The following is a 27,612-nucleotide window of genomic DNA, read 5'->3' as shown; positions in this document are numbered from 1 at the left end:
TATTCAGTAGTACCCATCAAGACAACCCCTTTCCATGCCCAGGAGCATATGGACATCATAGAGTAGAGTCCCGTGCACCTGTATCAGTGCACAGGCGTTCCAGCATCAGCTCATGCTTTGGAGGACTATGCCCATCCATGTATTACATGGTTGCCTATTCATTTGAATTGTCAGCATGTAATACTACATTTATCCTGCAGAGGGAGCTGCAGGGGAGATGTGTGCCCAGCTTCAGATTCTGCAGCCAAACTTGTTGTGATCAGCTGATTGCCAGGATAGCACCATTGTTGTGATGTGAAGAGATCTAGATATATGGAAAAGGGATGTTGTGTGACATGTACCATAATATAATCTTGTATAAAATATTAAGTTAAAAAAAGGATTTTTGTAAAAGACCCGTCAGCGCTCATGATTCCTCTGTTTTAGAAAATACTTGTTTTCCCCATGAGATAACAATTCCGGAGCATTTTATTTTATTTTTTTAGCACTCAGCATTGTTCTGGTCCTTTGGTATTCCTCCTAGAAATTCATGAATAAATTGAACACTGGATGTTACCATTGCCCATGTCAAAGGGGTACTGGCTGCGCTGAGTGACAGTATGCAGGGACGCGCCCAGAACCTTTAATTGGTATTTTATTGATACATTTCTAGGAGAAATAACAGAGGAGAAGCACAACATACATTTCTAAGAAAAGATGCTCCAGAATTGTTATTTTAGGGGGAATAGACATTTCAGTAGAGGCGACAGATCTTCTTTAGGAAGCAAAGAGGGACTGTCCCTCCTAAAGAAGAACAGTTGGTTCTTTCAACCTCATAGTAATACAATAAAACAAGGTATAAACTGATTAATTATGGAAATAAATAGGAAAAACAAAGTGCAATCAAAAATGCCCGCCACCATGTGCTTAGCCGCTAAAGTCATACGACCAGGAGTCCAGGATAGTTTATTTTTGTCTCTTGTTGCTGTTTTTGATTGTTCTTCTTTTTACGATTCTGGTCGCAGCTTTTTGTTCTCATTTTTCATTACTTTATCATTGTTTCGTTCTGCTACATGTTTTATTTTTTTTCTTACTGGACATTTTCTTACCATCTACAAATATATTGTTTCCCTTAGGATGGGTGGTTGGATCCTTAGATATCCTGGGAAGCCCTGCCAGTCTGGTACGGAGCATTGGGAATGGCATTGCAGACTTCTTCAGACTCCCATATGAAGGTCTCACCCGTGGTCCAGGGGCCTTTGTTAGTGGCGTCTCGAGGGGGACCACCTCTTTCGTAAAGCACATTTCTAAAGGTATGTCACAATCTGTGTTCTAAAAATGATGGTATGCTGCAGGATAATGGGTGGATATTGCCCAGCTCCGGTATGCAGTGTGGGAAGTGATGTATTCTGAAAAACTTGTGTATGACTAGAGGAAGGGGAAGAGTGTTCCAGAGATGGGTACTGCACTAGAGAAGTCCTGGAAGAAGGAATGAGAACAAGGTCATGTAGAGAGTTCCTGGTCATAGATCAGTTGCCATCATGTCATCTTGCCTATGCGCTGCCATGTATGGAGATATCTCTGATTATCTATAGTTGTAGCTAAAAGTAAGTGAACCCTTTGTAATCGCCTGGATTTCTGCATTGATCGGTAATAAAATATGGTCTGATATCTAAGTCACAATTATAGAAGGACACAATGTAACTGAACTAGTAATGCACAAACTGTTGTACGGTTCATGTCTTTTATTGAGTACCGTGAAAAATCATCCATATTGTATGGAAAAAAGTAAGTGAACCCTGTAGATCCCACTTTTGCTGCAATCGCCATTACCAAGCATTTCTTAAAGCTGCAAATAAGATTTGCACAACATTGAGGATAAATTTTGGACCAGTCCTCCCTGCAAATGTGTTTCAGTGCATCCATGTTTTTCCATGAGGCCCTCTTCAGATAAGGCTTCAGCATAGGATTACGGAATAAGAACACTCACACCAACACCAAAAACTCATCCCATGTCACGGCAGGTGGGGATGTGAGGAACACCAAGTAAACAAACAACAACAGGTAAACATACTAGGCCTCAAAGCTAGGGAGGCGGGAATGGTAACCTCCTAACAATCCCTGAGCTTTTCCTTGACTGCTGACACTATGAGCAAGTCCTGATGGTGAACGAACTCATACGCTGGAACCTAAGCCCTGCTGACACTGAAGCAAACCCTAACTTGGGGAGAGGGGAATGAGACAGCCGTTACCTTCCACCGTAAAGGGACCAGCGTGTCCCTGAGACCTACCAGCAACACACGCACAAAGGAGAAAACAGGAGGACTTAGCTTGAGACGAGCGGGAAGTAGAGGATCCACAAACTACCAGTATAGAACTCCAGAGGGAAAATATCAACCGCAAAGTCAGCAGTAAGAGGCGGACTTAAAAAGAGCCTCTTCACAGATAACGAGCAGAACCTGTGGAGAGGTGGGATCCTGCCCACAACAACAAACAGAAAGGAAACACAGAAAGACCTGTCAGATAGACTCACGTGCTGCAAGTCTATCCTATCTTCTCAGATCTCTCACAGGGCAGGCAGTGACATCCCATCTGTGAAGCATGGTGAAGGGAGCCTCATGGTTTAGGCCTGGACGCCATGTGAACATTGAGGGAACAATTAATTCCATTTTATTTATTAAAATTTTACACAATAAAATGCATGTTTGAAAAAAATCATGTTTTTGTGTCTCCATTTTCTTAAAGCCATTTATTTTTTATTTTTTTTGCCAATCGTCTTTTTTTGTGGGAAGAGTTTACGTTTTTATTGGTACCATATTTGGGTACATAAGATTTTTATTGATCGTTCAATATTACACTTTTTTGGGGCAAGGTTTTTGCAGGGTTTTTTTGTTTATTTTTTCACATGATGGGTAGATCATGTGAGTCTTATATAGCTGGTCGTTACAGATGCAGTGATGCCCAAAATGTTGTCTATTTTTTTATTTCAGTTTTACACAATAAAAAGCATTTTTTAAAGAAAAAAAAAATCCATAGTGTTCTCCTGAGGAAGTAGGTCATGTGATATTTTTATAAAGTCGCTTGTTACGGACAATGTCTGTCTATTTTTATAAACTTTTTTTTTTTTTTACCTTTTTCCATTTTTATTTTTGTCCCAGTACAGGGACTTCAACATTTCAGGGTCTGATCCCGGTTTCAATGTAGTACAATACATACTGTATCGTACTACATTAAAACTGTCAGCTTCGCACAGACAGTGTGCCTGTGAGACCCAGTCTGGTTTCCGTACATGGCAGACCCCGAGGCCCCATTCACCGCAGCACGGGTGGCCAATGGAGAGGCAGAGTGAGCCCCCTCCCTCTGCGATGTTCCGCATTGTGCCGCATTGAGCGTTAATCGCGGCATATAAGGGGTTAATCCGCCGGCATCAGCATTTACATCCGCGATGCTAGCTGATACAGCAGGGGCCTGGCTGTCAGTCACAGCTGGGCCCCTGCACTGACCGGGCGCGCACAGCTCCTGTACCTGCCCGATTATCATGATGTACGTCAATTTGTGGGAAGTCTCTTCCCGCTGTGACGTACTAGTACGTCAGGGGTCGTTAAGGGGTTGAATGAAATGAAATCAGGCTAACCTCACCCACTTTTTTGCAGCCTGAATTCTGGAGCACAGGGCTTGATAAATTCCCCCCAATTTGCTCAATAAAAGACATGAACGGTACAACTAGGCCCCGCAATCAGTATAACCCAGGTGTATTATATTCTCCGCCCGTAGGATTATCTTCTGAAATCTGGGGTACACATGATAACACTCAGGCCATACATTTCACATTCACTCCCGGCTCCGATACTAAATTATTACTACAACCTGCCAAAGGGGAGATTTCTTTTCCATGGAGTGTAGCGGTAATAAAAATAATGAATAAATCACAAGTTGAGAAATATTAATATTTCTGTGTGGTCATATAGCAGGAAAATCCCCCACATACCAGCGCCATTACATTGTGTCCTTTCATAAAGAAGTTATATTTTAAGCTTCTATGGGTATATGATACTCATCCCCAATATACATCTTCTGTGGGAGCCATCCAAAAGTGATGTGCTGACACCCCCCTCAGGAGTAATGTGATGCTGGCTGTAGATCCCGCTGCACGTGATAAATGGGGAAATGTTAAGTATATTTCAGTGTTCCTGTGCTAGTAGAAACCCTACCCCGGCCTGCATGGAATAGAGTGGAAGCGGTGATTGTGTACAGACAGTGACATCTAGTGGTGAAGTGAGGGAAATTCCTGCCCAAAACTACAAAAAACAAAACAAAACAGATTAACTGTAAATATAATGGATTGCAGCATTTTATAAATTAATTGCTTATCCAAAAAGAGGAAAGGTATAATAGTTCTTTATTACCATTAGGTACCTTGACGTCTCTCACTAACCTTGCCACAAGCCTAGCACGGAACATGGACCGCCTGTCCCTGGATGAAGAACATTACAACAGGCAGGAAGAATGGAGAAGACAACTGCCAGACAATCTAGGAGAAGGCCTGAGACAAGGGTTGTCCCGACTGGGCATTAGTCTGCTGGGTAACGTCTCCATCTACATAACTCTATATCATAGATATTTCCTGTTTATTATATTTTGGAGATTTGTACAGATACTTCTATCACTCACATCCGTCCTGTCCCTGCTCACTAGAGATATTCCATATCCTTCTACCCCTGTGCAGATGTTGTATCTCATCAATAGATTTATCTATCTATCTACATAGCTTTCTATAATTTGTCTGTCTACAGTATATTATGTCATATCTGTTATCTACCTATGTGTCTGTCTACTTGTCGTTCTGTTTGTCTATATATAGCTAATATCTATCTTTTATTCATCTTATGTATATATCATATCTCTTTATATCATTATCTATCTATCTATTCTAGCTCATATCTATCTTATCTATTATCGGTCATCTATCTATCATCTAGTCTATATATCTATCTAATGTCTATTTGTCTATAAATCTCATATCTATTGATCTATCTAACACAAAAGAAAATTAAACCAGCACCTCCAAAATATTTATTAAAAAAAGGGACACAAAAATATGTTGGGCCCAGGTACAAGATGGCTGCTAACAGACAGGACCCACCCTAACAATCTATCTATTATCTATCATGTATCTATCTACCTATATCCTATTTATCTATTATCTATTATCTATCTATCTATCTATCTATCTATCTATCTACTGTATCCATCTATCTATTATCTATCCATCTATCTATCTATTATCTATCTACTGTATCCATCTATCTATTATCTATCCATCTATCTATCTATTATCTATCTACTGTATCTATCTATTATCTATTATCTATCATGTATCTATCTACCTTTATCCTATCTATTTATCTATTATCTATCTATCTACTGTATCCATCTATCTAATATCTATCTATTATCTATCTATCTATTATCTATCTATCTATCTATCTACCTATATCCTATCTATCTAATATTTATCTATTGTCTATCTATCTATCTATCTATCTATTATCTATCTATCCATCCCTTCTCTTGTGCATTGTCTACAAGCCAGAGCTTCAGCACCAGAGAAGGAGCGAGATGATTATCATACTCAATGGCTTACAATTTTCTGGAGGGGTTGGGTTCTAAAGGCGTATTCCCATTATAAGCATCCATGACTGATCTGTGCAGGTCCCACCCTGTGGACCTTTGCCCAGCATCTTGCTCCATGCTGTTTTTCCTGGAGCTTTCATAGTCTTCAATGGAAAGGCTGACTTGTATGGAGAGTGTGGTGGCTGGGAATCCAGGGGTAGAACCCACTCCTATCAGGCATTTATGGCATTTTCTGTGGACACGCCATTAATGATTTACACGGAGATGAGATTTGTTTACCTCATTCATGGTGGTAAAATACAATAGACACATTGGGGCAGAAAAATCATACGCTAATGTCAACCCAAAGATCATCAAGTGAGTGAAATACGCCCAATGTATTAAGAATCTTGGCAAATTTTGGACTTTCTGAACGCCAGAAACTAAATCCGTGATTTTCACTGCTTTTTGCAACATTTTCTGTCATTAAACGTAATAAACTTGTGACCACACCCCCTCCAGATAAACCACACCCACTTTTCTCAACGTTTTTCAAAAATGCAGAGAGGAGTAAAAAATACTGGCAAGAACTTGGCACAAATTAAGTAACAAAATCCCCCCATTTTATATGAAGTAGGTAACACTTTTTTTATATATTTTTACACCACACACCTTATCGAAAAAAATATTCTGCTGGACGGGACATGATGTCATTGGTCACCAGCTTTGGTCATCTGGCAAGCACCTATATCTATACCACCCTATAAACCCAGTTCTAAGATGGCGGTGAATGAATGCAGCACAACCCATGGTACGTGACATGAACCTGTGTCCACGACCCCCATGGTCTCCCTGCTCAACCAGAGGAGAGACTGAATAGTCACAACTGGATTGGTCAGGATTGCATCCACTTCTCCCTTCCACCCCCCATCCCTTTCCACGGGGTCCATCTCCCTGGTGAATTTGGGCGCAGCAGTACCCGAGTGTGACGTCCTGTCTGACTCCGCTGCCTGATGTTCTTCAAGTGATTTTCCATTTGCCTGTAATAAACTGTCCGATCATTAATGCACATTAACAACTAGCGCTCAAACGCACCAGATAAAAGCCCTTTTGGCTTAAAATGAAGTAAACAATATGAATGGAAAATTCCATGTTTGTGGAGTTTTTCTTGCAAATGGAGCCAGCGCTGTATTGGAGCATGGCTTTGTTTTATGATTGGAAATAATTAAAACGAGAATATTCTTTATTGTGACAAATGTCTGACTGTTCCCAGGTATGGAGGAGACGAGGCTGTACTGATAAGTGGTCGAGGTTTTTGTTATTTTACATATCTGTCCTGTGATGACCCCTGGCTGTGCTTTTCATTTCATGTTGTGGTAGTCGTTATGATGGGATTGTTGTACATATTACATGCGGTAATCGCAGTGTGGTCTTTGGACTTTCAGATTTGAAATGTGTCATTACTACTAAACTTTAGTTTGAAGTGATTTTTCCAGTTTAAAGTGATTTTCTCATGTAGTTGCATACCTCATGTACATCTTCCCCATGCTTTTTTTTCTATTTTGGACTTTCCTCCTGACCTGTTTCCACCATGTAAACCAATCCCTCTGGTTTGTTTCCATCCTGTATGTAGTATAGCCCCTCCCACCCAGCTAGTTACATAGACACTCCCCTATCCCCCAGCTTGTTTATAGCTCCTCCCACCAGCTTGTTACATACATTCCTCTATAACTCAGCTAGTTTATAGCTCCTCCCACCCAGCTAGTTACATAGACACTCCCCTATCCCCCAGCTAGTTTATAGCTCCTCCCACCAGTTTGTTACATAGACACTCCTCTATCACTCAGCTACTTTATAGCTCCTCCCACCAGCTTGTTACATAGACACCCCCCTATCCACCAGCTTGTTTATAGCTCCTCCCACCAGCTTGTTACATACACTCCTCTATCACTCAGCTACTTTATAGCTCCTCCCACCAGCTAGTTACATCACTGCCCCTGTTGGAGCTTTGACACACCCATGGACATACCATCACAGGAAATAAGAAAGATCTGAATGGATTGGCTCCGATGAGCCGAAGTTATTACTTCGCGAAGTTTCACGAGACTTCGCATAATAACTTCATAAATTGATTTCTACTGTAAAAAACTATTTCCCAAACTCGGGTTCGGTTCCAAGGTATGGAATTGAACCCAAGTTCGGGAAATGTTCTTTTACAGAAGAAATCAGTTTATGAAGTTATTACGCAGAGTCTCGCGAAACTTTGCAAAGTAATAACTTCGGCTCGTCGGAGGCAATACATTCTAATACTGTACGGATCGCTCACTTCGTACAGTATTGAAACTAAGTTTTATGCAAATCGACTTCGGGTGTTTCATCCAAAGTCGATTCTCTCATCTCTACATTTAACGTATCCAAAAACAGTATACATTAACAGATGCCTCAGGCGGATGCCATTGTAAAAAGAAAAAAAAAAGTATACGTTAACGTATACGTTTTTTTTAATGATGGAATTCTATAATGATGGGTGCCACTGTATCTGTATCTGTGCCACTGTATCTGTATCTATCTGAGGTATCCATTAACGTATATGAAAAATGTGATGTGATCCCAGGCTTCATTAAAAATTTGCCCCATGCCATTTAATGCTTCAAAATAAAAAATAGTATATACTCACCTGCAGTTGTCAGAGCAGTCCAGTGCGCCTGTTCTTTGTGTAGTAGTGTTGACGTGCAAATATACGGTATGTGACTGCTGCAGCCAATAATTGTGCTCAGCAGTATGTGACATGAGACCACCACTGAGGACAGTGATTGGCTGCAGCAGTCATGTGCTTCTGGGTCACCACTGCAGCCTTGTGTACAAATGGTGGAGGAGGACCGAACTAGCGGAAGAGAAAGGGGCGAAGGTATCATTTTTTAGTTTAAAGCATTAGGTAGCACAGACTAAAGTTCTAACTAACAAAACATTGAAAAAAAAAATAAGATGATGGTAGGAACTGTGATAAAATAGAAAAAAAATATTCTCCTGATAAATCACCCGCTGCACCAGCGCCGCTGTCCACCTTAGTGTTATTGACTTGATGTACCGTTTATTTCTGCCACACAAAAAAAATGTTGCATTTATCACCACCAGACCTCATTGCAGTCAATGGGGATCCGGCCATGAAGTAGAGCATCCGGCAGGCTGCCCTGTGCCGTAACAGCCTACCGGATCTCCTAACAGAGAATGAAAGGAAAGAAGACCTATATGAGAACCCATCCAACATGCCGGCTCGGCTTTAACCAGGGTATTCAAATACAGGGCCAGGGGAGCAAAGTAAGTTTTTTGCCCTGGGTAAAGGGAAACCTTTATCCTAAACATCTCCACTTCCATTTCTTAGCCAACGTTCGCACGGGCAAAAAACTCGTCAGAAAAATCCGACATGTGTTTTGCCTGTGGACCCTGTGAGCTTGGGGTTTCTGCATGCTGAACAGCCCCATTCGATAGGGCCGCTGTCTCAGCTCAAATTCTGGTGTGAAAACCGCATAAAGTTAGGGCAGGAAGCTCGCTGAGGAAAGAAGCTCTGGTCACTGCCTCCCATTGAAAACAGCAGGAGGCAGATTTTAGGAGGTTTTTCCCACACTGATTACGACTCTGTTTCTGAGTTGGAATTAGTGTGAAAAAAATATTCTGTGTGAGCTAGCCCTTAGGCCAGACACACACGAGTGAGTTCAGTGCGAGAAACTCGCAGCGTGTGGCAGTGAGAGAAATCACTGACCAAAACACTGATGTGCGAATGAGGCTTTACACTGACATAACGCTGTGCGATCCTGTCAGAAGAGTGGGGGTCAGAACAGGAACTCGCACTAAACTCCCTCGTCTGTGTCTGCCCTGACTCTTTCCTTTTTTACGTACTGTTTCATCTCTTTTGCTTGCATGATTTTCTCCTTGTAGGAGCGTTCTCTTTCCACCCTACTCCATTGGATGCAGCACCTCCAGGCCTCCATTAGGGGGCATCTAACAGACTCTCCCATGGTGTGTGCAGAGTTGCCCTGGTGTCCTCATCGTTCACCATTCTCCAGTAGGGCATCTCTGGCTCCTCTGCTCCTAGACTGTAGAACTCTGCTTTATGTACTAGATGGTGTGGTGGTAGCAGGTGGCTGTGCGTGAATTCTCTGCTGCCCCATGTTTGATGCTGATGTAGCTGCAGTGTTTACATAGCAGTTGACCCCCACTAGATCTCATCGCTTGGCGGTGGGGGGGCTGGGGGGTTCTCCTGGGTTTACATGACTTTTGCTCTCTGCTCAAGTGGTTTTCAAACAAGAACAAGAGGCTCTTCTCTCCCCGCGGGATAAGGAGAATTGATTGTCCGAGCCGCGTCCTGCTGGAATCCATGGTGTAAATGTTTACATGACTATATCCTTCCTTGCACTTTCATGCTCGCTGAGCGTTCCCTAAGCAATTTCAGAAATCAACTTTTCCCATTAAGAGACCCAAAAAATGAATTTCTACACATTATAATAATCTACATCTGTAGAGAATCTGCAGACAGGTATTTCCTCAGCTCGGAGGAGTAAGTGAAAGAGGAGCTGTCGCCTCTCCTGACTCGTCTGTTTTATACACTTTGCATTCCCCATGAAATAACAATTCTGGAGCATCTATTCTTAAAACTACTCTGTGTTATGGAATTCCTCTATTATTCCTCTTGGAAAGGTATGAATACATTGATGCTCAGTTCTCACTGTTATGGGACATGTCCCTTTATACTTTAACACTAGCTAATCGTTGATGGCGCCAACTGTGCAAAGACATACCTTATTCACATGGGGAATGCAAGTAGTTACTAAAACAGACATGCAGGTGGGAAAAAATACTTCAAAGTAAGAGTTTTTTCAGAAAAAGAAATGTTAATAGTTTATTTTTTCAATTAGCAAAATGCAAAGTGAATGAACAAAAGAACAATAAACCTAATCAATATTTGTGACCACCCTTTGCCTTCAAAACAGCATCAGTTCTTCTAGTAGACTTAAAATCTATAAAAAAATGTCACCAGTCAAGGGCTGTTTCACATGAGCGTGTGCAGTGCATGAATCACGCTACATGCGACACTGCTTGTCTGGCAGGAGCCATCGGCATTATACTGATTTATAATGCTGTGTGCCTCTGAAAGACCCTATTGATACAGGATCATACTGACAGCGTTATTTCAGTATGGTCCTGTAGAAGTACGGTCATGCAGAGACACACAGCATTATAAATCAGTATAATGCCAATGTGCTCCTGCAAGATGAGGAGTGCCCAGAACGGAGAATCACACTCGCACACGGAGCGTGATTCCCGCTCTGCACACGCTTGTAGTCTCCTCTACTGTGAGCGCTGTAGGATCCTCAGTCAAGTGGGTTCAATTCACACTAAGGTACGCATATAAATAGTAGGACCCCACCACTCTCCATCTGATAAGGCAGTGGTGAAACCTCGGGTTGGGCAAGCTGCAGGCAGTACTTCACTGTTTTGCCCCTCAATTACTGATCAACTATATGAGGTGAGAATGCAAATGAGTTGGAGTATGTACCGTGAAGGACAACAAGAAAGTCCATGGATTCTCGCCAATTCTGCTTATACATTGGAAAAAGACAGAGCAGCGCGGTCCTACTATTCATGTACTCTTCTAGGTATGCTTGCACAAAGCCAGGGATTTTGTGGGATTATAGTCAGGTGTATGATTAACCAGTTACACCAAACAGGTGATAATGATCTTCACTTTCATGTGTAGGTGGAAACACGGTCATTAACTGTAACAGAAACATCTGTGTAGGAGGCTTAAAGGGGTTTCTCACTAAAGAAAATTGCATTTATCATGTAGTAAAGTTAATACAAGGCACTTACTAATGTATTGTGATTGTCCATATTGCCTCCTTTGCTGGCTGGATTCATTTTTCCATCTGACTATACACTGCTCCATGGGGTTATGGCCACCCTGCAATTCAGCAGCGGTGGCCATGTTTGCACATTGTAGGAAAAGGCACCAATGTCTCTGGTGACCGTGGGAGCGCACATAGGCACAAATTGTTCCTTCCTGGTCAACTCATAGCTTCGCTGCACAGTGGACATAACCCCTGGATATGAGCAGTGTATAATGCAATGGAAAAGTAAATAAAACCATCAAAGGAAGCAGTATGGACAATCACAATACATTAGTACGTGCCTTGTATTACTTTGTCTATATGATAAATTCCATTTGCTGAAGTTAATCCATTTAAAACTGGGTGGAACGTCCAAACTCTGCTACAAAGCTGAGGTTGTGGAAGACAGTTTAATGTTACAGGTCATATACTGTAGACTAAGCGCAACAACAAGACACAAGGTAGTTATACTGCATCAACAAGATCTCTCCCAGACAAAGATATCAAAGCAGACTGGGGTTTTGTTGTGCTGTTCGAGCTCTTTTGAAGAAGCACAGAAAAATGGGCAACGTTAAGGACCATGGACACAGTGGTCAACCAAGGAAAATTAGTGCAGCAGATGAGACACATGATTACCTCTCTTAAAAATAGGAAGATGCTCAGCAGTGTCATCAGCTCAGAACTTGCAGAAACCTGTGAGACCCAGGTACACCCATCTACTGTTCGATAGGTCTGGCCAAAAGTGGCCTTCATGGAACACTTATAACCAAAAAGCTATACCTTCAACATGGAAACAAGACCATAGTACTCAACTATGCATGAAAACATAGGGGGCCACTTTTTTATGCATTTTAGGCACAGATTTTGTCGCAAATGAGTTTTGCGGCAAAATTTGCGCCTTTTCCCCACATACACTACTTTTCCGAGGTGGAGGAGAAAAGGTGCATGGCATAGGCGGGGAAGGTGGCGGCCGACTGACCCATCTCATTTACCATTTTCTATGCCACTTTATGGCGTGGAAAATGGTCTTAAACTATGCCAGCAAGGGAGCTGGCTTAGTTTAAACCACGTCGCAGGGCCGGCAGCAGCAAGCGCCAAAGTTATGTAGAGGCTGGTGCCGCTACATAACTTCCACTGCCAGCGCAGGGGTATTAAGACCGGCGCATGAATCGCCGGTCTTAATAACTGACTCCCATAGTGTCTACAGGCAACAGTGCAGCATGGTAGCGGTGCCTTGAACGTTTGGGGCTGCATTTCAGCAAACAGAGTTGGAGAGTTATAACAAATTATAAAAATGGCTTGCTCACAGTAACATACATCTATTTAATAAGATACAATGACATATAGTTTAAAGAACATGAATTCATAAAATAATGAACAGTGAATGAATTCATATGTTTTAAACTACCGTATATGTCATTGTATCTTATTAAATAGATATGTTACTGTGAGCCAGTCTTTTTTATAATTTGTTGTACCTCTATGTAATGTCCTTGGGTAGAAGGCAGGCAGTGCTCCAGAATTGCGATTGTCTTAGTACCTGGTGAGCGCCCTTATTTAACTATTAGAGTTGGAGAGTTGGTCAGGAATCACGATGAATGATGTTCTCAAGGCTAGGAATCCATGCAGATACTTATACATCATGCAGTACCATCAGAGGGGCGTGTGATTGACTCCAAAACAGCAACCCCCAAACATACAGCTAATGTCATTAAGAACTATCCTCAGGGTAAAGAAGAACAAGGAGTTCTGGAAGTGATGATTTGGCCTCCACAGAGCCCTGATCTCAGTATCAAGTCTGTCTGGGATTACATGAAGGGACAGAAGGATCTGAGCAAGCCTGCATCCACAGACGATCTGTGGTTAGTTCTCCAAGATGTTTGGGACAACCTCCTTCAAAAACTTTGTGCAAGTGTAACTAGAAGAATTGTTTTGAAGGCAAAGGGTGATCACCCCAAATATTGATTTGATTTAGATCTCTCTTGTTCATTCACTTTGTATTTTGTTAATTGATAAAATTAAACCATTTACACTTCTATTTTTGAAAGCATTCTTACATTGCTGAATTTTTTCCACACCTGTCTACATTTTTTGCACCGTACAGCATGTTGGCCAAATCCGCCAGTTTCAGGGATTTGTTTGGGGGTCCTCCCCACTGTCCCCTGACGGCAGATAAAATTCAAAGTATCTGACCTTTTTGTTGGCTAGAAGATGTGCCACTTCCATTGACAACACATGCATGCTCGGCCAAACCAAGCATGAATATCCATGGGGGAATCAGGAGAGCTAGCTTTTGAGTGTTGTCCAGCATTAGTGGTTCGTTATTTTTAATTCCACACCTGTCACAAGGTCATAATTCCCCTAATACTGTAACTTATCCCTGTGCTGCCATTATTACTGGACATGACGGGCTCAAACGTGATGTTAACAGAGCCTTACTTTGCTGAGGTATGAGGCTCTTTTTGCCTCCTGCCTCAGCTTTAATTTCTCTCGTGTCACTGTTTCTAATTTATGATTTGACGGGTTTTGATTGATTCTGTAAAACATGAATTGCTTGCAAAACCCATTTCCGGAGCTGTGCTTGCTTGTGGTGTGAACTTTGTTGGGTTTGGCAGCAGGAGAACATTGACATGTGAGCTCGTTTGGTGTGTACACATGTACCGTGTCTTGTTGTATTCCATGTGACATGAGCTGTGTTTTGAGCTGCGGTCTTTCGTGAGTTTGTTCCATGATCGTAAGGATGCCAGATGAAAGCGACCATAGACATTCCATGGAAAAAGGTCGCAAGAGATGACTCTGTAAGGATTTGTAGACATTTCTAATATGCGGTACGTTGGTCCTGAAATTGCAACCACAAACCTCAAATAGGTCCCCAGAGGAAGCGGTGAAATCTTACATGTTGGGCCAGAAGTGCTGGAAGTGATTTACATTCAAACATCCAATGATGTGGGTAGTGTCATGTGATAATCCTGGCAAATTCCACTCCGAGGTTCTGGTGAGGTTAATCCCAGGATGACAGCAGCACAGTGTCCCACACAATGGAGATGTCGTTCTGCTAGTAGGATATAACTCCCTGCTTGTATTTCATGCCATTAAAAACTGATTGTAGTATTATTATATAAGGCTAAGCTGGAAGGTGTAGTGGGGCATATCCTCCAGAGTTCATGGTGCCACGAGGTAGGGTGCCATCAAGTCACTCTGCCTTGGTCAGGGTATTTAGGTACAGGACCAGAGGAAAAAAACGCAATCTTTGCCCCAGGTGAAGGAAAGTCTAGCACAATTTTTTGCTATTGTATCCATTAGTAAATACAAAGCAAGAAAGAATGCACAGTATGATGAGCTAATGAGATAGCTGGGTAGCTAGCAGGAGAGAGGGCCCAGCCCTAGTTTATCCCTTTGCCACTAGGTGGCGAGGACCCCCTGCAGAACTCCCCTCAGATGAACTGGTCTTGGTGGCAAAAAACTTTGTAACCCCCCCCCCCCCCTTGTGTACTCATCATTAGAACTGGTTAAAAATAAAATTGCAATCGTATGCAACTATTATGGAGCCTAGGAGCTTCGTTTTTCGTCGCCCAGTCACAGAAGCTGCACACAAAGTACTAGCTTATTCTTGCTTTCTTCAGGCTTGGCAGTCTCATAAAAACCTGTCCATACAAAATTTACCATTGATCCAACCAAGTCTATTATTCATTATAGAGACCAATGTTATTAAAGTGGCATACACCCACAAATACCTGTATAGTTTTGTAGATGTATAAGCTTCATTTTCCATACAATAGTGTTGTGGCAGTGGATCCTGTGGACTGTTACAGACATGACTGTGGGCTTGCTCCACTGGACTAGTCTGCACTGATGTGGAGACATTTACAACACTAATTCACAGTACCAAATCAAGAAAAAATACATGATCGGTCAGGGTAGGCAGAGTTCTTGCAATACAAGGGTCAGGCAGAAGGTCAAGGCAGGTGACTTACAGGAGTACGAAGTCAGGACAAGCTAAGTCGATACCAGGGAAGACAACAGGAAAAACTGATTGCTCAAGCACAAAAGTAATGGGGAAGGGACCCTAAATAGCAGGTGTTAATTACATCATCATTAGAAGCAGCCCAGGAAGTAGCATTGTTGCATGGCTACAGAGCACAGAACAGAAAAGGGTTAACCATAACTTGATTGCAGCCACTTAGTGTGGTTGAGAACACACAAGCATAGCAGAGCTGGACAGGTAAAGCAGAGTAGGAGCAAATGGTTTTCTATCCATGGAGAACATGTGAGCAGCAGTGATGGACAATTGGACATGGCAGACTGTGAGCGAGTCTTTAGCTCACAACAACTAAGAAAACTTTACAGCTTATCCTCAGTCTATTGTGACCCCAACATAAACTGATTAATAATCTTTTATCATACAACCCCTATTACAAAAAAGCGGACGCTATGTAAAATGTAAATAAATGTGAATAAAAACAGAATGCAATGATTTGCAGATCTCATAGACCCATATTTTATTCACAATAGATCATAGAACACATATCAGATGTTAACAGTGAGACATTTTACCATTTCATGAAAAAATGTACTCATTTACAACTTGATGGCAGCAACGCATCTCAAATAAGTTAGGACATAGACAACAAAAGGCTGGAAAAGTAAGGGATACTAATAAAAAAACAGCTGGAGAAGCAATTTGCTACTAAGTCACATGACTGGGTATAAAAAGAGCATGAGCCTCTCATAAACAAAGATGGGCAGAGGATCGCCAAACACCGCACCTGAAAATTGTGGAACAATTTCAGAAACATGTTCCTCTGTGTAAAATTGCAAAGACTTTGAATATCCCAACATCTACTGTACATAACATCATCAAAAGATTCAGAGAATCTGGAGAAATCCATGCGTGCAAGAGACAAGGCCGATGCACAGGATGTATGGGCCCTAAGGTGGCACAGCATTAAAAAAGGCATGATTCTGTACTGGAAATGGACTCGGGAACCCCCCTAGAAATCATTGTCTGTGAACACCGTTCACCATGCAATCCAAAAATACAGGTTAAAGCTGTATCATGCAAAGAAGAAGCCATATGTCGTCAACATGATCCGGAAATGCTGCTTTCTTCTTTGGGCCACAGCTCATTTAAAATGGACTGCGGCAAAATGGAAAATTGTTGTGTGGTCAAATGAATCAACATTCAAAAATCTTTTTGGAAACCACAGATGTCATGTTCTGCGGACTCAAGAGGAGAGGGACCAGCTTGTTATCAGCCTGCAGTTCAAAAGCCTTAATCTCCGATGGTATGGGGTTGCCTTAGTGCCTGTGGGCAGGTTACATATCTGGAAAGGCACTATCAATGCTGAACAGTATATAGAGATTTTAGAATAGCATGGTTTCTCAGAAGAAAAGTCCAATAGAAAACATTTGGAGCGTCATGAAATGAAAAATCAGGCAGAGAAGACCCAGAACTGTTGAACAGCTAGAATCCTACATCAGAAAAGAATGGGACAACAGTCCTCTACCAAAACTCCAGCAATTTGCAAACATCTGGGAAGAGAGGAGACCGGCTGTCGTTAAAAGAAGGTGAGATTCTACACAGTGGCAGACGTGGGCCTGTTACAACTTTATTGAGATATGTTGCTGCCATAAAGTTCTAAATGAGGGTTCTTGGAATGGTAATGTCTCACTTTCAACTCCTGATATATCTTCTATGATCTACTGTGAACAAAATATGGGTCAATGAGATTTTATTGCATACTGTTTTTATTTTAAAACAAATTACATTTTACACAGCGTTACAACTTTTTTGGGGAATTTGGGGGATTTCTGTTGTAACAATGTACCCAAAACAATGTACCCAGCCATAGTAAGTGGTGGCTGTCACAAAAGATGCACACAATTGCTGAATGGTAAACGAAAAGAGTTAAGTTTTATTTTAACATTGTTCTCTATTCAAACTTGTTTGCTATGGTGTTTTTGTGAATTGGGGTTTTTGTTTTTGGTCAGTGTATATTAACTAAATTAGTCCACAATTCTGAGAGGATTAATGTCATTATACATCTCTGTTTTTCTGATATGCAGTTCCAGATGCCCTAAATAGTTATAGAATTAAATGATGAAACTTATCCCCTATCCACAGCATCTGATCAATAGGGAACCGACTGCCACAGAACGCCAGCATGGGAATCCCGTGTGACCACTAATTAATGGAGCGCACTGTGTGGGGGGCCTGTATAGTGTGGGGGGCTGTATACCGTGGGGGCTGTATACTGTGTGGGGGGCCTGTATAGTGTGGGGGGTCTGTATAGTGTGGGAGGCCTGTATAGTGTGGGGGGCTGTATACTGTGGGTGCTGTATATTGTGGAGTGCTATACTGCTGTACTGTATACTGTGGGGGTCTGTATACTGTGGGTGCTGTATAGTGTGGAGTGCTATACTGCTGTACTGTATAGTGTGGGGGGCTGTATCATGTATAGTTTGGAGTGCTGTATACGGTGAGGTGCTATATTGCTCTACTGTATACTGTGAGGTGTTGTATACTGTGGGGTGCTGTATACTGTGGGCTGCTATACTGCATACTGTGGGGTGCTGGGGTGCACTGTAACACTAGGATTAGCCGAGCCCTGGTCTCCTTCCTGCAGAGCGGTGCCCACTTCCAGCCTGAGCCCAGAGCACTGATCCTGAGCCGCTGGAGTCTTCAGAACTGGAAGTATTTACAGTCATTCACTGTACTCTACCAGATGTGTGGATTTTTTTTGCGTGTGTTGTGGTGGAGGGCGTGATTGCCTGCTTAGGTGTGGGAAGGCGGGATCCAGGGGGCCCAAGTAAATTTTTGCCCAGGGTCCAATCAATATTAAAGACGGCCCTGGGCGCTCACCAGAGCTCCGGGGAGCACCACGGCCTCCTGACATCTTACCAAGCACAGCACCGTCCATTGGGTAGCGACTCTGCTCGGTATTGCAGCTCAGCCCCATTCACTTGGACATGTGACCGATGTACGGTGACATCACATGGTTTAGGAAGAGGTCTAAGCACTCACGGAGCGCAGTGGCCTCTTCCTACAGGTGGTCGACGACGGTGCCCGGAGTCAGACCCCTGCTGATCTCATATTGATGACCTATCTTAAGGATAGGCCATCAATAATGTGAGCTCTGACAACCCCTTTAATGTGCTCTTATATTCATGCCTCTGTGCCTGGGAGCTTGGAAAGCAAACTCATTCACGTCGATGGAGATTTCTGCCTTCATAAATGACCTGGAATGATAATACAGAAGTAGTCATTCTCCTTTAAACGTACACTCATCACGTGCAAGGATTTCATTTCACATGACCCTACTTCTACCGCTAAAGGGATTTCAAGTGTGAAAACTAACATTACATTTTGGCTATCTGCGCGATGCATGCATCACTAGGTGAAGCCAGGACAATGAATGGCCTACGGCTATGTGCTTTCTACTTAGTTATTAGCCTCAGGGGTCAATGTGTGTCCAGATCTCCCCTAATCGCTTTGTATTGTATCTAATATATAAGACGCTTATTAAGAATCCAGAACAAGGTCCAGGGATGAGTGATGAGATAGGCACAGGCGTGAGAAAATCCCGCTTTCCAGCCATCTTTATGAAGCCCACATGTATTGTATTCCATATGCTCCAAAGCAAACAGCGGCCATACATTCCCTCTTGATGTCTGCAAGCATGATGCACGAGCAGAAATATTCTAGTGTTATTGGAGATAGCAGGCCCAGCCATGTCACTGACAGATTGTTGAATGTCACCTCCATCTACAAAAGCCTTTTAAATCCTCTATAGTCCAAAATATCTGAAGAAAAATGAGAAGAACATCAAAAAAAAAAAAAAAAAAAAAAAAAAAGCAATACCATTAAATTGCTGGGAACGACTTTGTCCCATGGTAAAGTTAATATTCTCTCATTCACTCCAAAGAAATGAAGTGTTTCTGTTCCTCGCTCAACGGGATCGTATTTCATGAGCTCTATTGGTTTCTAAACAACAAAGGCCATAAAGGCAGAAGTAAGAATATACGTATGTCATGTATTGGCCGGGTGCAGATTCTGTTCTGTCGTTCAGGGGACAAGTAATGTGCTTTCCTCTACCGAGCAATCAGGTCAGAAAGATGTACATATAGCCCCCTATAGGGGGCTACGTGGGGTAGAGTGGATACTAGCATGATGGGTGTTATAGCTCAGTTTACCTGTAACACTGTGCAGAAATATCAATACTGTAGTTGATAAATGTACTAAACAGAACACAGCGGTCACAATTCTGTCTCTAAATTTAATTGTACTCTCATGGACAAAGATATTCTTCCTTAAAGTAACTGTCAGCACCCTAGAATACACTTCAAAACCATGCTGTGATTAATTTCTTATATATTCCACACTCCATATTCCCTGCATAGACATAGCTTTGATAGATATCCGTCTGGCTTCCTACAGCCACCACTAGGGGGAGCTTATGAGCATACTGTTACATAGTGAACTCAATAGTAAAACAATTTGTAGTAAATTCCCCCTAGCAGTTACTGCAGATAGCCAGGATGTTATATTACCCCTCCTGCTCAACGCCATAATAGTATGTCGCTGCAAGTAGTTGGTATCATGGAGCTGTGATTGTGGGGGATCAGGAGCTGTGCCTGTACCATCACTTTCACTTGCGAGTGCCAGTTGTATTACATAGCTGGCACCCTGCTCTCTCTGATGGGATCAGAGATAACACGGAGCTTGGCAGTTTAACCCCTTAAATGCTGAAGTCAGTGCTGAACATGGCATTTAAGTGGTTTAGAGAATGGGGCTCCCTCTCTCAAGCCATTGCCCCTGTGATGTGATCATGAGGTGTCAAAGGGTTGCTATGGCAGCATGATGTCAGACACCAGGCCCCGGATTTGCCATGTAGTGAGGCCTATTTGGCCTTTAGCAGGGCTGAATAGGCATTATGTCAGCTTTTACAGTAACGGATATAATACACTGGTATACTGAAGTATTGCAGTGTATTATATGAACTGTCAGAGAACTGCATGTTGAAGTCCCCTAGTGGGACGTACAAAAAAAGTAAAAATATAAAAAAACACAATTTTTTGGGCCTTAAGACACCTTTATTTACTGTACATTAAAAAACATAAAAACATACATAAGTGTTATCACCACATCTGTAACGACCCACAAAATAATATGGTCACATAACTTGTCCCGTACAGTCAGTATTGTTAAAAATAAAAAATTACATTAGCGAAAAAACTCCAACTCCCCCAAAAAAAAAAATATAGCCCTATCAGGTGAAGAAATAAAGATGTTATAGGCTGTTGAATGCTTTGACACAAAAAACAAATTATTGGGGAAAAAAAATTGTGCAAAAGTAGAAACATAAAAAAAGGTTATAAAATTAGTATTGTCATAATAATACCGACTCAGAGAGTAAAGTTACCGTGTCACTTATAGTGCACTGTGAAAACCCCAAAACAATGGAACTGAGGTGTTTATTTACTCTGTCATCCCAAAATATTTACCTCAAACTGGTACAGTAAAAAAAATACAACTCCTAAAAATAGCCCCATACAGCTATGTTTCCGAAAGAGATTAGTTACCGGTATGTCTGTAACGCGGCGATGAAAAAAACTAAAGCATTACATCCTGAAGTTTCAAGTTTGGCTGCATGGTTAAAGGGTCACTGAGTTTTGGTAAAACTTTGGATATGTCCTAGGTCTGAGCCCTCACTGATCGCACTTCTCTCCTCATTCTAAGGATGGAATCAAGACTGAACCATACACTTCTTTTGAGTCCGTCTTCTGCAGCGACGAGAGAGAACAGTTCTCTCTCCTCGTTCTAGTGATCGATGGAGGTCTCAGCACTCATACACCCACCCATCAAAACTTTTGATATGTCTCTCTCCATCAGAACCATTGACCCTTTAAGGGGTCAAGTCTCTATGCGCTGACCCATACAAAGAAATAAGATATTAATTAGGCTTTGATCTTTCTGACGCTTCTAACATTTGATTATTGTTTCAGGTGCCATAGCCGGCATTGTCGATCAGCCAATGCAGAACTTTCAGAGAACATCCGAGGCTCAGGCTTCCGCTGGACACAAGGCCAAAGGGGTCATCTCTGGTGTGGGGAAAGGAATTGTTGGTGTTTTCACAAAGCCAATTGGAGGAGCAGCAGAACTAGTGTCACAGACTGGATACGGTAAGCGGCACGGTGACTACAGTAGTGATCTGAGGCACACATACCCATCACATGTCACTGATCAATGAAAGAAAACTATAAAGCGTGCCTTTAAGGGGCAAAGTCTGCAGTGGCATCTAGATCCCTATACCTGGGGGCTCCACGTGTCTTCCTGGAGCAAATGAGAACACCAGTGCTATGAGACGTAGTATAGTAGTAGAAAGTATAATGCTCCAGTGATGTACAGGAGGCAGCGGGATCACTACACTAATATATACTACATTATTACAGCATATGTACAGTGTATGGCAGTCGCATATGGTAGTGATTGACTCAGGTCGGTATAACCTTTGCACCATGACCTGAGGGCTTTACGTGTAGTATGTACATGTGCTAAGTAATCTCAAAATCCTGCCGTTTTTGCACTGGCCAATAAGTCAAGTAATAGGCTGACACTTCCCTCTCTTTGGAGGTTAGTTCTCAGTAGATATCTGATTACATCGCAGGCAGGATAGCACAGACAGATAATACTCAGGATCTGCCAGCCACAATAGGTGATGACACAACCTATCTACTCCCCCTCTCTGCGCAATGGAGGGTCACAAAGTATAGCTAGGAAACTCATAGGTGACAATGGACACCCCAAGATTGCAGGTTCATATAGTCCATGTGGTTGCAGAAAAGAATATATCAAAATGCTGTTAACGGAGTTTAACACTCGGGACCCATGCGATCAGCTGTTTGAGACGGCATTGACGCTTGCAGTAGTGCCGCAGCCTTCTCACAGCTTACCAGGCAGAGCACCGTACATTGTATAGCAGTCCAGGTCCCTAAAGTCAGTTCCATAGTATATTTATGGTGCAGGTGGCTGCCCAAGTGATAGGCAACCGCATGTGTGGTCAAAGACTGCTGGGTGGTCCTAGAGAGAAGACAGAATAATCATTAGAATCAGAATTTCTGAAGAGGGAGAGGGTTTTCCAGGCACTTAAAGTACTTTTTGATTGGGGTTGAATCGATTTGTAACCAAGTGGAATCACAAGGTCAATTTGGATGAATTGGACCCGAAGCATCTCTAGTACCGGGAGTTGGACCCCCATCGATCAGAAATTGATAAAGGGTCATCAGAAAATCCCTGGAATTCAATATATTGTGAAATCTTCTATAACTATATAGATAGATTGTAAATGGCGCTCATACACGTATTTACATCAACCAGTAGAGGCTTTTATACATTCTGTGGTCATCTCTAGCAGAACCGGGCGACTATCTGTCAGTCATCTTAAAACGTGTCGGTGAGTGATCTGCCGTCACTGGTAATGGATTTAGGGAGTCGAGCACGGCGCATACTGAAACCGATTACATTTCAAGCTGTGCTTTAAACTCTTCCTAATGTATGTGAAATCCATGAGCAAATGTTACTTTTTCCCCCCATTTAAATCTTTACGAACTGGGATGTATATTCTACAGTGGAAAAACCCGGCTGCGATCACTCCCATCTCAGCAGAACATATTCTCCATCTCTGGCGTTCCAGGGAATTCATCCCCCAGTAAAACCGTTTTATAGTATCGCTGAAGGTTTTACAAACCACTAATTCTTGCCGTAATGACCATGCCTCATTTATTAAACCTTTACAAGCCATCACAATGTGCACATGTTGTCTTCTCCTCTCCGCTTTCCTCCTCCAGCCCTGTTTAAATACTTCTTGCAGTCGCCCCGTGCTTGCTGGCACTCGCTGCCGCATCCCGAAAACCACATGTCTCCGGAGGGCTCATAAACCTATATGTATCAGTGTTTAACAGCTGGATCAAGTAACTTCTCTATAAATACCGTATCTAGGCAAACTGTTTGTTTCTCCAGTTTTACCATCCATGACACGTATGGAGAAAAATTTTATTTTTAAGGGAGGACGGTAACTTCAGCCTGAGTTCGTTGCGTTCGCCGTGGAACTTGTAAACGATGTGTGCGATACCCGTCCTAGATGGACGGCTCTCAAGACTATCCGGTTTCTGCTAATTGCTAATACCAGATTGATTTTCAAACATTCATTTTTGGGAGATTTAAGCTAATGCACCATTATGAGGTTTAAGTGCACGACCGTTGCATTTGAGCGCTCCGAGAATCGGCTACAAGATGCAGAAGTGGCTTCCAAGGAAATGACCTCATAGTAAAAGACTTTAGGGCTAAATACCGAGTCCTTCTAAAAAAATTAGCATATTGTGATAAAGTTCATTATTTTCTGTAATGTACTGATAAACATTAGACTTTCATATATTTTAGATTCATTACACACAACTGAAGTAGTTCAAGCCTTTTATTGTTTTAATATTGATGATTTTGGCATACAGCTTATGAAAACCCAAATTTCCTATCTCAAAAAATTTGCATATTTCATCCGACCAATAAAAGAAAAGTGTTTTTATTACAAAAAAAAGTCAACCTTCAAATAATTATGTTCAGTTCTGCACTCAATACTTGGTCGGAAATCCTTTTGCAGAAATGACGGCTTCAATGCGGCGTGGCATGGAGGCAATCAGCCTGTGGCACTGCTGAGGTGTTATGGAGGCCCAGGATGCTTCCATAGCGGCCTTAAGCTCATCCAGAGTGTTGGGTCTTGCGTCTCTCAACTTTCTCTTCCCAATATCGCACAGATTCTCTATGGGGTTCAGGTCAGGAGAGTTGGCAGGCCAATTGAGCACAGTAATACCATGGTCAGTAAACCATTTACCAGTGGTTTTGGCACTGTGAGCAGGTGCCAGGTCGTGCTGAAAAATGAAATCTTCATCTCCATAAAGCTTTTCAGCAGATGGAAGCATGAAGTGCTCCAAAATCTCCTGATAGCTAGCTGCATTGACCCTGCCCTTGATAAAACACAGTGGACCAACACCAGCAGCTGACATGGCACCCCAGACCATCACTGACTGTGGGTACTTGACACTGGACTTCAGGCATTTTGGCTTTTCCCTCTCCCCAGTCTTCCTCCAGACTCTGGCACCTTGATTTCCGAATGACATGCAAAATTTGCTTTCATCCGAAAAAAGTACTTTGGACCACTGAGCAACAGTCCAGTGCTGCTTCTCTGTAGCCCAGGTCAGGCGCTTCTGCCGCTGTTTCTGGTTCAAAAGTGGCTTGACCTGGGGAATGCGGCACCTGTAGCCCATTTCCTGCACACACCTGTACACGGTGGCTCTGGATGTTTCTACTCCAGACTCAGTCCACTGCTTCCGCAGGTCCCCCAAGGTCTGGAATCGGTCCTTCTCCACAATCTTCCTCAGGGTCCGGTCACCTCTTCTCGTTGTGCAGCGTTTTCTGCCACACTTTTTCCTTCCCACAGACTTCCCACTGAGGTGCCTTGATACAGCACTCTGGGAACAGCCTATTCGTTCAGAAATTTCTTTCTGTGTCTTACCCTCTTGCTTGAGGGTGTCAATGATGGCCTTCTGGACAGCAGTCAGGTCGGCAGTCTTACCCATGATTGCGGTTTTGAGTAATGAACCAGGCTGGGAGTTTTTAAAAGCCTCAGGAATCTTTTGCAGGTGTTTAGAGTTAATTAGTTGATTCAGATGATTAGGTTAATAGCTCGTTTAGAGAACCTTTTCATGATATGCTAATTTTTTTAGATAGGAATTTTGGGTTTTCATGAGCTGTATGCCAAAATCATCAATATTAAAACAATGAAAGGCTTGAACTACTTCAGTTGGTGTGTAATGAATCTAAAATATATGAAAGTCTAATGTTTATCAGTACATTACAGAAAATAATGAACTTTATCACAATATGCTAATTTTTTTAGAAGGACCTGTAAAAGTACACTGCATGCATGCAGCCTATGCGCACTGTGTAATTATGTGAAGTCCTTTAGGAGTCCCTTAAAGTTACCATGTAATTATTGTGGTTCCTGCCATTATATTATGGGGGCGACAATAAGAACAGTGTGTGCAGTCTACGAATTACTGTCTCTGTTTCTCCCGCAGGTATATTACATGGGGCCGGTCTCTCGCAACTTCCTAAACAGCGTTATCAGCCCAGCGATCTGGAAACCCACAACGCGCCCAATAGTCACGTAAAATATGTCTGGTAAGGTTATTTATATGTATATGGACTACTGTGGTGAAAGCTTAGAGGGCATCTGTCAGCAGTTTTGTACCTATGACACTGGCTGACCTGTTACATGTTTTTATATATGCAAATGAGCCTCTAGGAGCAACGTGGGCGTTACCATTACTCCTAGAGCCTCAGCTCTCTCTGCACCTGCCAGGGCCAGTTGTGAAGACATTTACACTGCCTGGCCCTGTCAATCAAAATGGGAAGGACAGGACATGGAGAGAGAGCAGATTCCTCTAGGTGTAATGGCAATGCCCCCATTGCTCCTAGAGGCTCATTTGCATATTTTAAAACATTATTTTTCTCAGCAACATGTTTATTGAAATTATGAACTTATGTGGGAACAATACACTATGGGGTCTTAATGCGAGCGGCGTGCTCACAGTAGTCACATAAATTCACATCGCTGCCTATCAAAAGGGAGCTGCCACTGAATCTCAGGCTGAATTTTTACTGCCGCAGTAGGAGGACTCAGTACCTTCCAGGGACAATCTTATTTGTATAGAACGTTTATAATACATACCCTTGTGCAAGTAGCCTTATTCTGAACCCCTAACACTGTGCTCCCCAACAGTCTGTTTCTGGAGTTCCAGCACTAATGTCCACATCTACCCCACTTGATCATATGAGGTAGTCATTATGTCTCCAACTACCCCACTAAATCAGTAAAAAGAAATGTCATCCAAAGGTAGATCTCCATGGCTGATGCAGATTTCCTCTTCTTTACAGGAAAATGCTCCAGTCTTTGGGGAGACCTGAACTTCACATGGCTCTGGACGTGGTCATTGTCAGCGGCTCAGGACAAGAGTACGCTGGCTGCTTGCTGCTTACGTCAGAGGTTCTCTTTGTGGTCAGCATCAGTGAGGACACCCAGCAGCAAGCCTTCCCCGTAACCGAAATAGACTGCATGGAGGACCAGGACTCAGGGAATTGTCTCCTTGTGCAGCTCAAGCAACAGTCAGTCTCCAGTGAGCAGGAGGTAAGTGTCTCAGTTACCATTGGCCTAGGCCCTGTGGTTTTCATTTTCATTGGGGCAGAGTATATGTAGTTTGAACTGCCTCCATCATTTGCTTTAATACATTGATATTGCTTACCTATGATATTTTATAATTTGGAATATCGGACTTTACCCTTTTCCTTCCTTTTATGTTCTGTAGCCATGTGGACACATCATATTGATCTTTGCTGATAGAGCTCCCTAGAAGCAAAGTCTTGATGGACAAACCATATAATTAAATGGTTTTATACACAAAGTAGTTTATCTTATTAGAATGCTATGTTTTTCAGTTCATTAGTTTATACATGTTCTCATCAATCTTACTATAAATATCGTGTTACTTAAAAGCTATGTACACCTTTGGGGGCAATATTTTTATTATTGCATTGTACTCATTTTGAGTAAAAAAAAAACCTTTTTTTCAATTGATCTTTAAAAATTGTGAGCTCCTGTCTCTGTACAGCCTTAAGATTCTCTAGTGGCAGGATCTGTGTTTTTACTGTGTTCCGACAGGCAGCTCAGCTGACGGCTCCTTATCTCTGCTCCCTGACCTTATAAACACTCATTACATCTCAATTCTTATCTTCCTGATAAAAATGTGGCTTAAATAAGTTTTTACGACCTTTTAGATATTTAGAGATAAGGTTTATTAAATGACCAACACAAGGTGAAACTACGATTCACACGGATAGACAGTTAACCCTTTGTGACAGAACGGCTGAATATTTTTAACAAAGATCATTAGAAAAAATGATTTTTAGCCACAAAATGAGTAAAATGCAATCATTAAAAAATTTACCCCGAATGTGTACGTAGCCTTTAAAGTTTTTTTTTTTAGGCCTTAGTATCAATTGCCTATCCCAATAATGGCTAAC

The 27,612-nt window shown here is 42.2% G+C and overlaps 1 protein-coding gene across 5 annotated transcripts in view; it reads left to right on the top strand.

Annotated features, from left to right (window-relative positions):
• VPS13B (vacuolar protein sorting 13 homolog B) overlaps window positions 1-27,612 on the top strand; it is a 988,099-nt gene that overhangs the window by 956,362 nt on the left and 4,125 nt on the right. For all 5 annotated transcript variants that reach the window (XM_044295329.1, XM_044295331.1, XM_044295327.1 and 2 more), the window contains 5 exons: window positions 1,116-1,292; window positions 4,392-4,562; window positions 21,483-21,659; window positions 25,611-25,713; window positions 26,470-26,719. In XM_044295329.1, the coding sequence (XP_044151264.1) occupies window positions 1,116-1,292; window positions 4,392-4,562; window positions 21,483-21,659; window positions 25,611-25,713; window positions 26,470-26,719 (878 nt within the window). The remainder of the gene's footprint in view (window positions 1-1,115; window positions 1,293-4,391; window positions 4,563-21,482; window positions 21,660-25,610; window positions 25,714-26,469; window positions 26,720-27,612) is intronic.

The sequence above is a fragment of the Bufo gargarizans genome, chromosome 5 (genome assembly GCF_014858855.1).
Source record: "Bufo gargarizans isolate SCDJY-AF-19 chromosome 5, ASM1485885v1, whole genome shotgun sequence".
Classification (NCBI taxonomy): domain Eukaryota; kingdom Metazoa; phylum Chordata; class Amphibia; order Anura; family Bufonidae; genus Bufo; species Bufo gargarizans.
The sequence above is the reverse complement of the archived record's forward strand: the minus strand, read 5'-3'. Positions and strand labels throughout refer to the sequence as shown.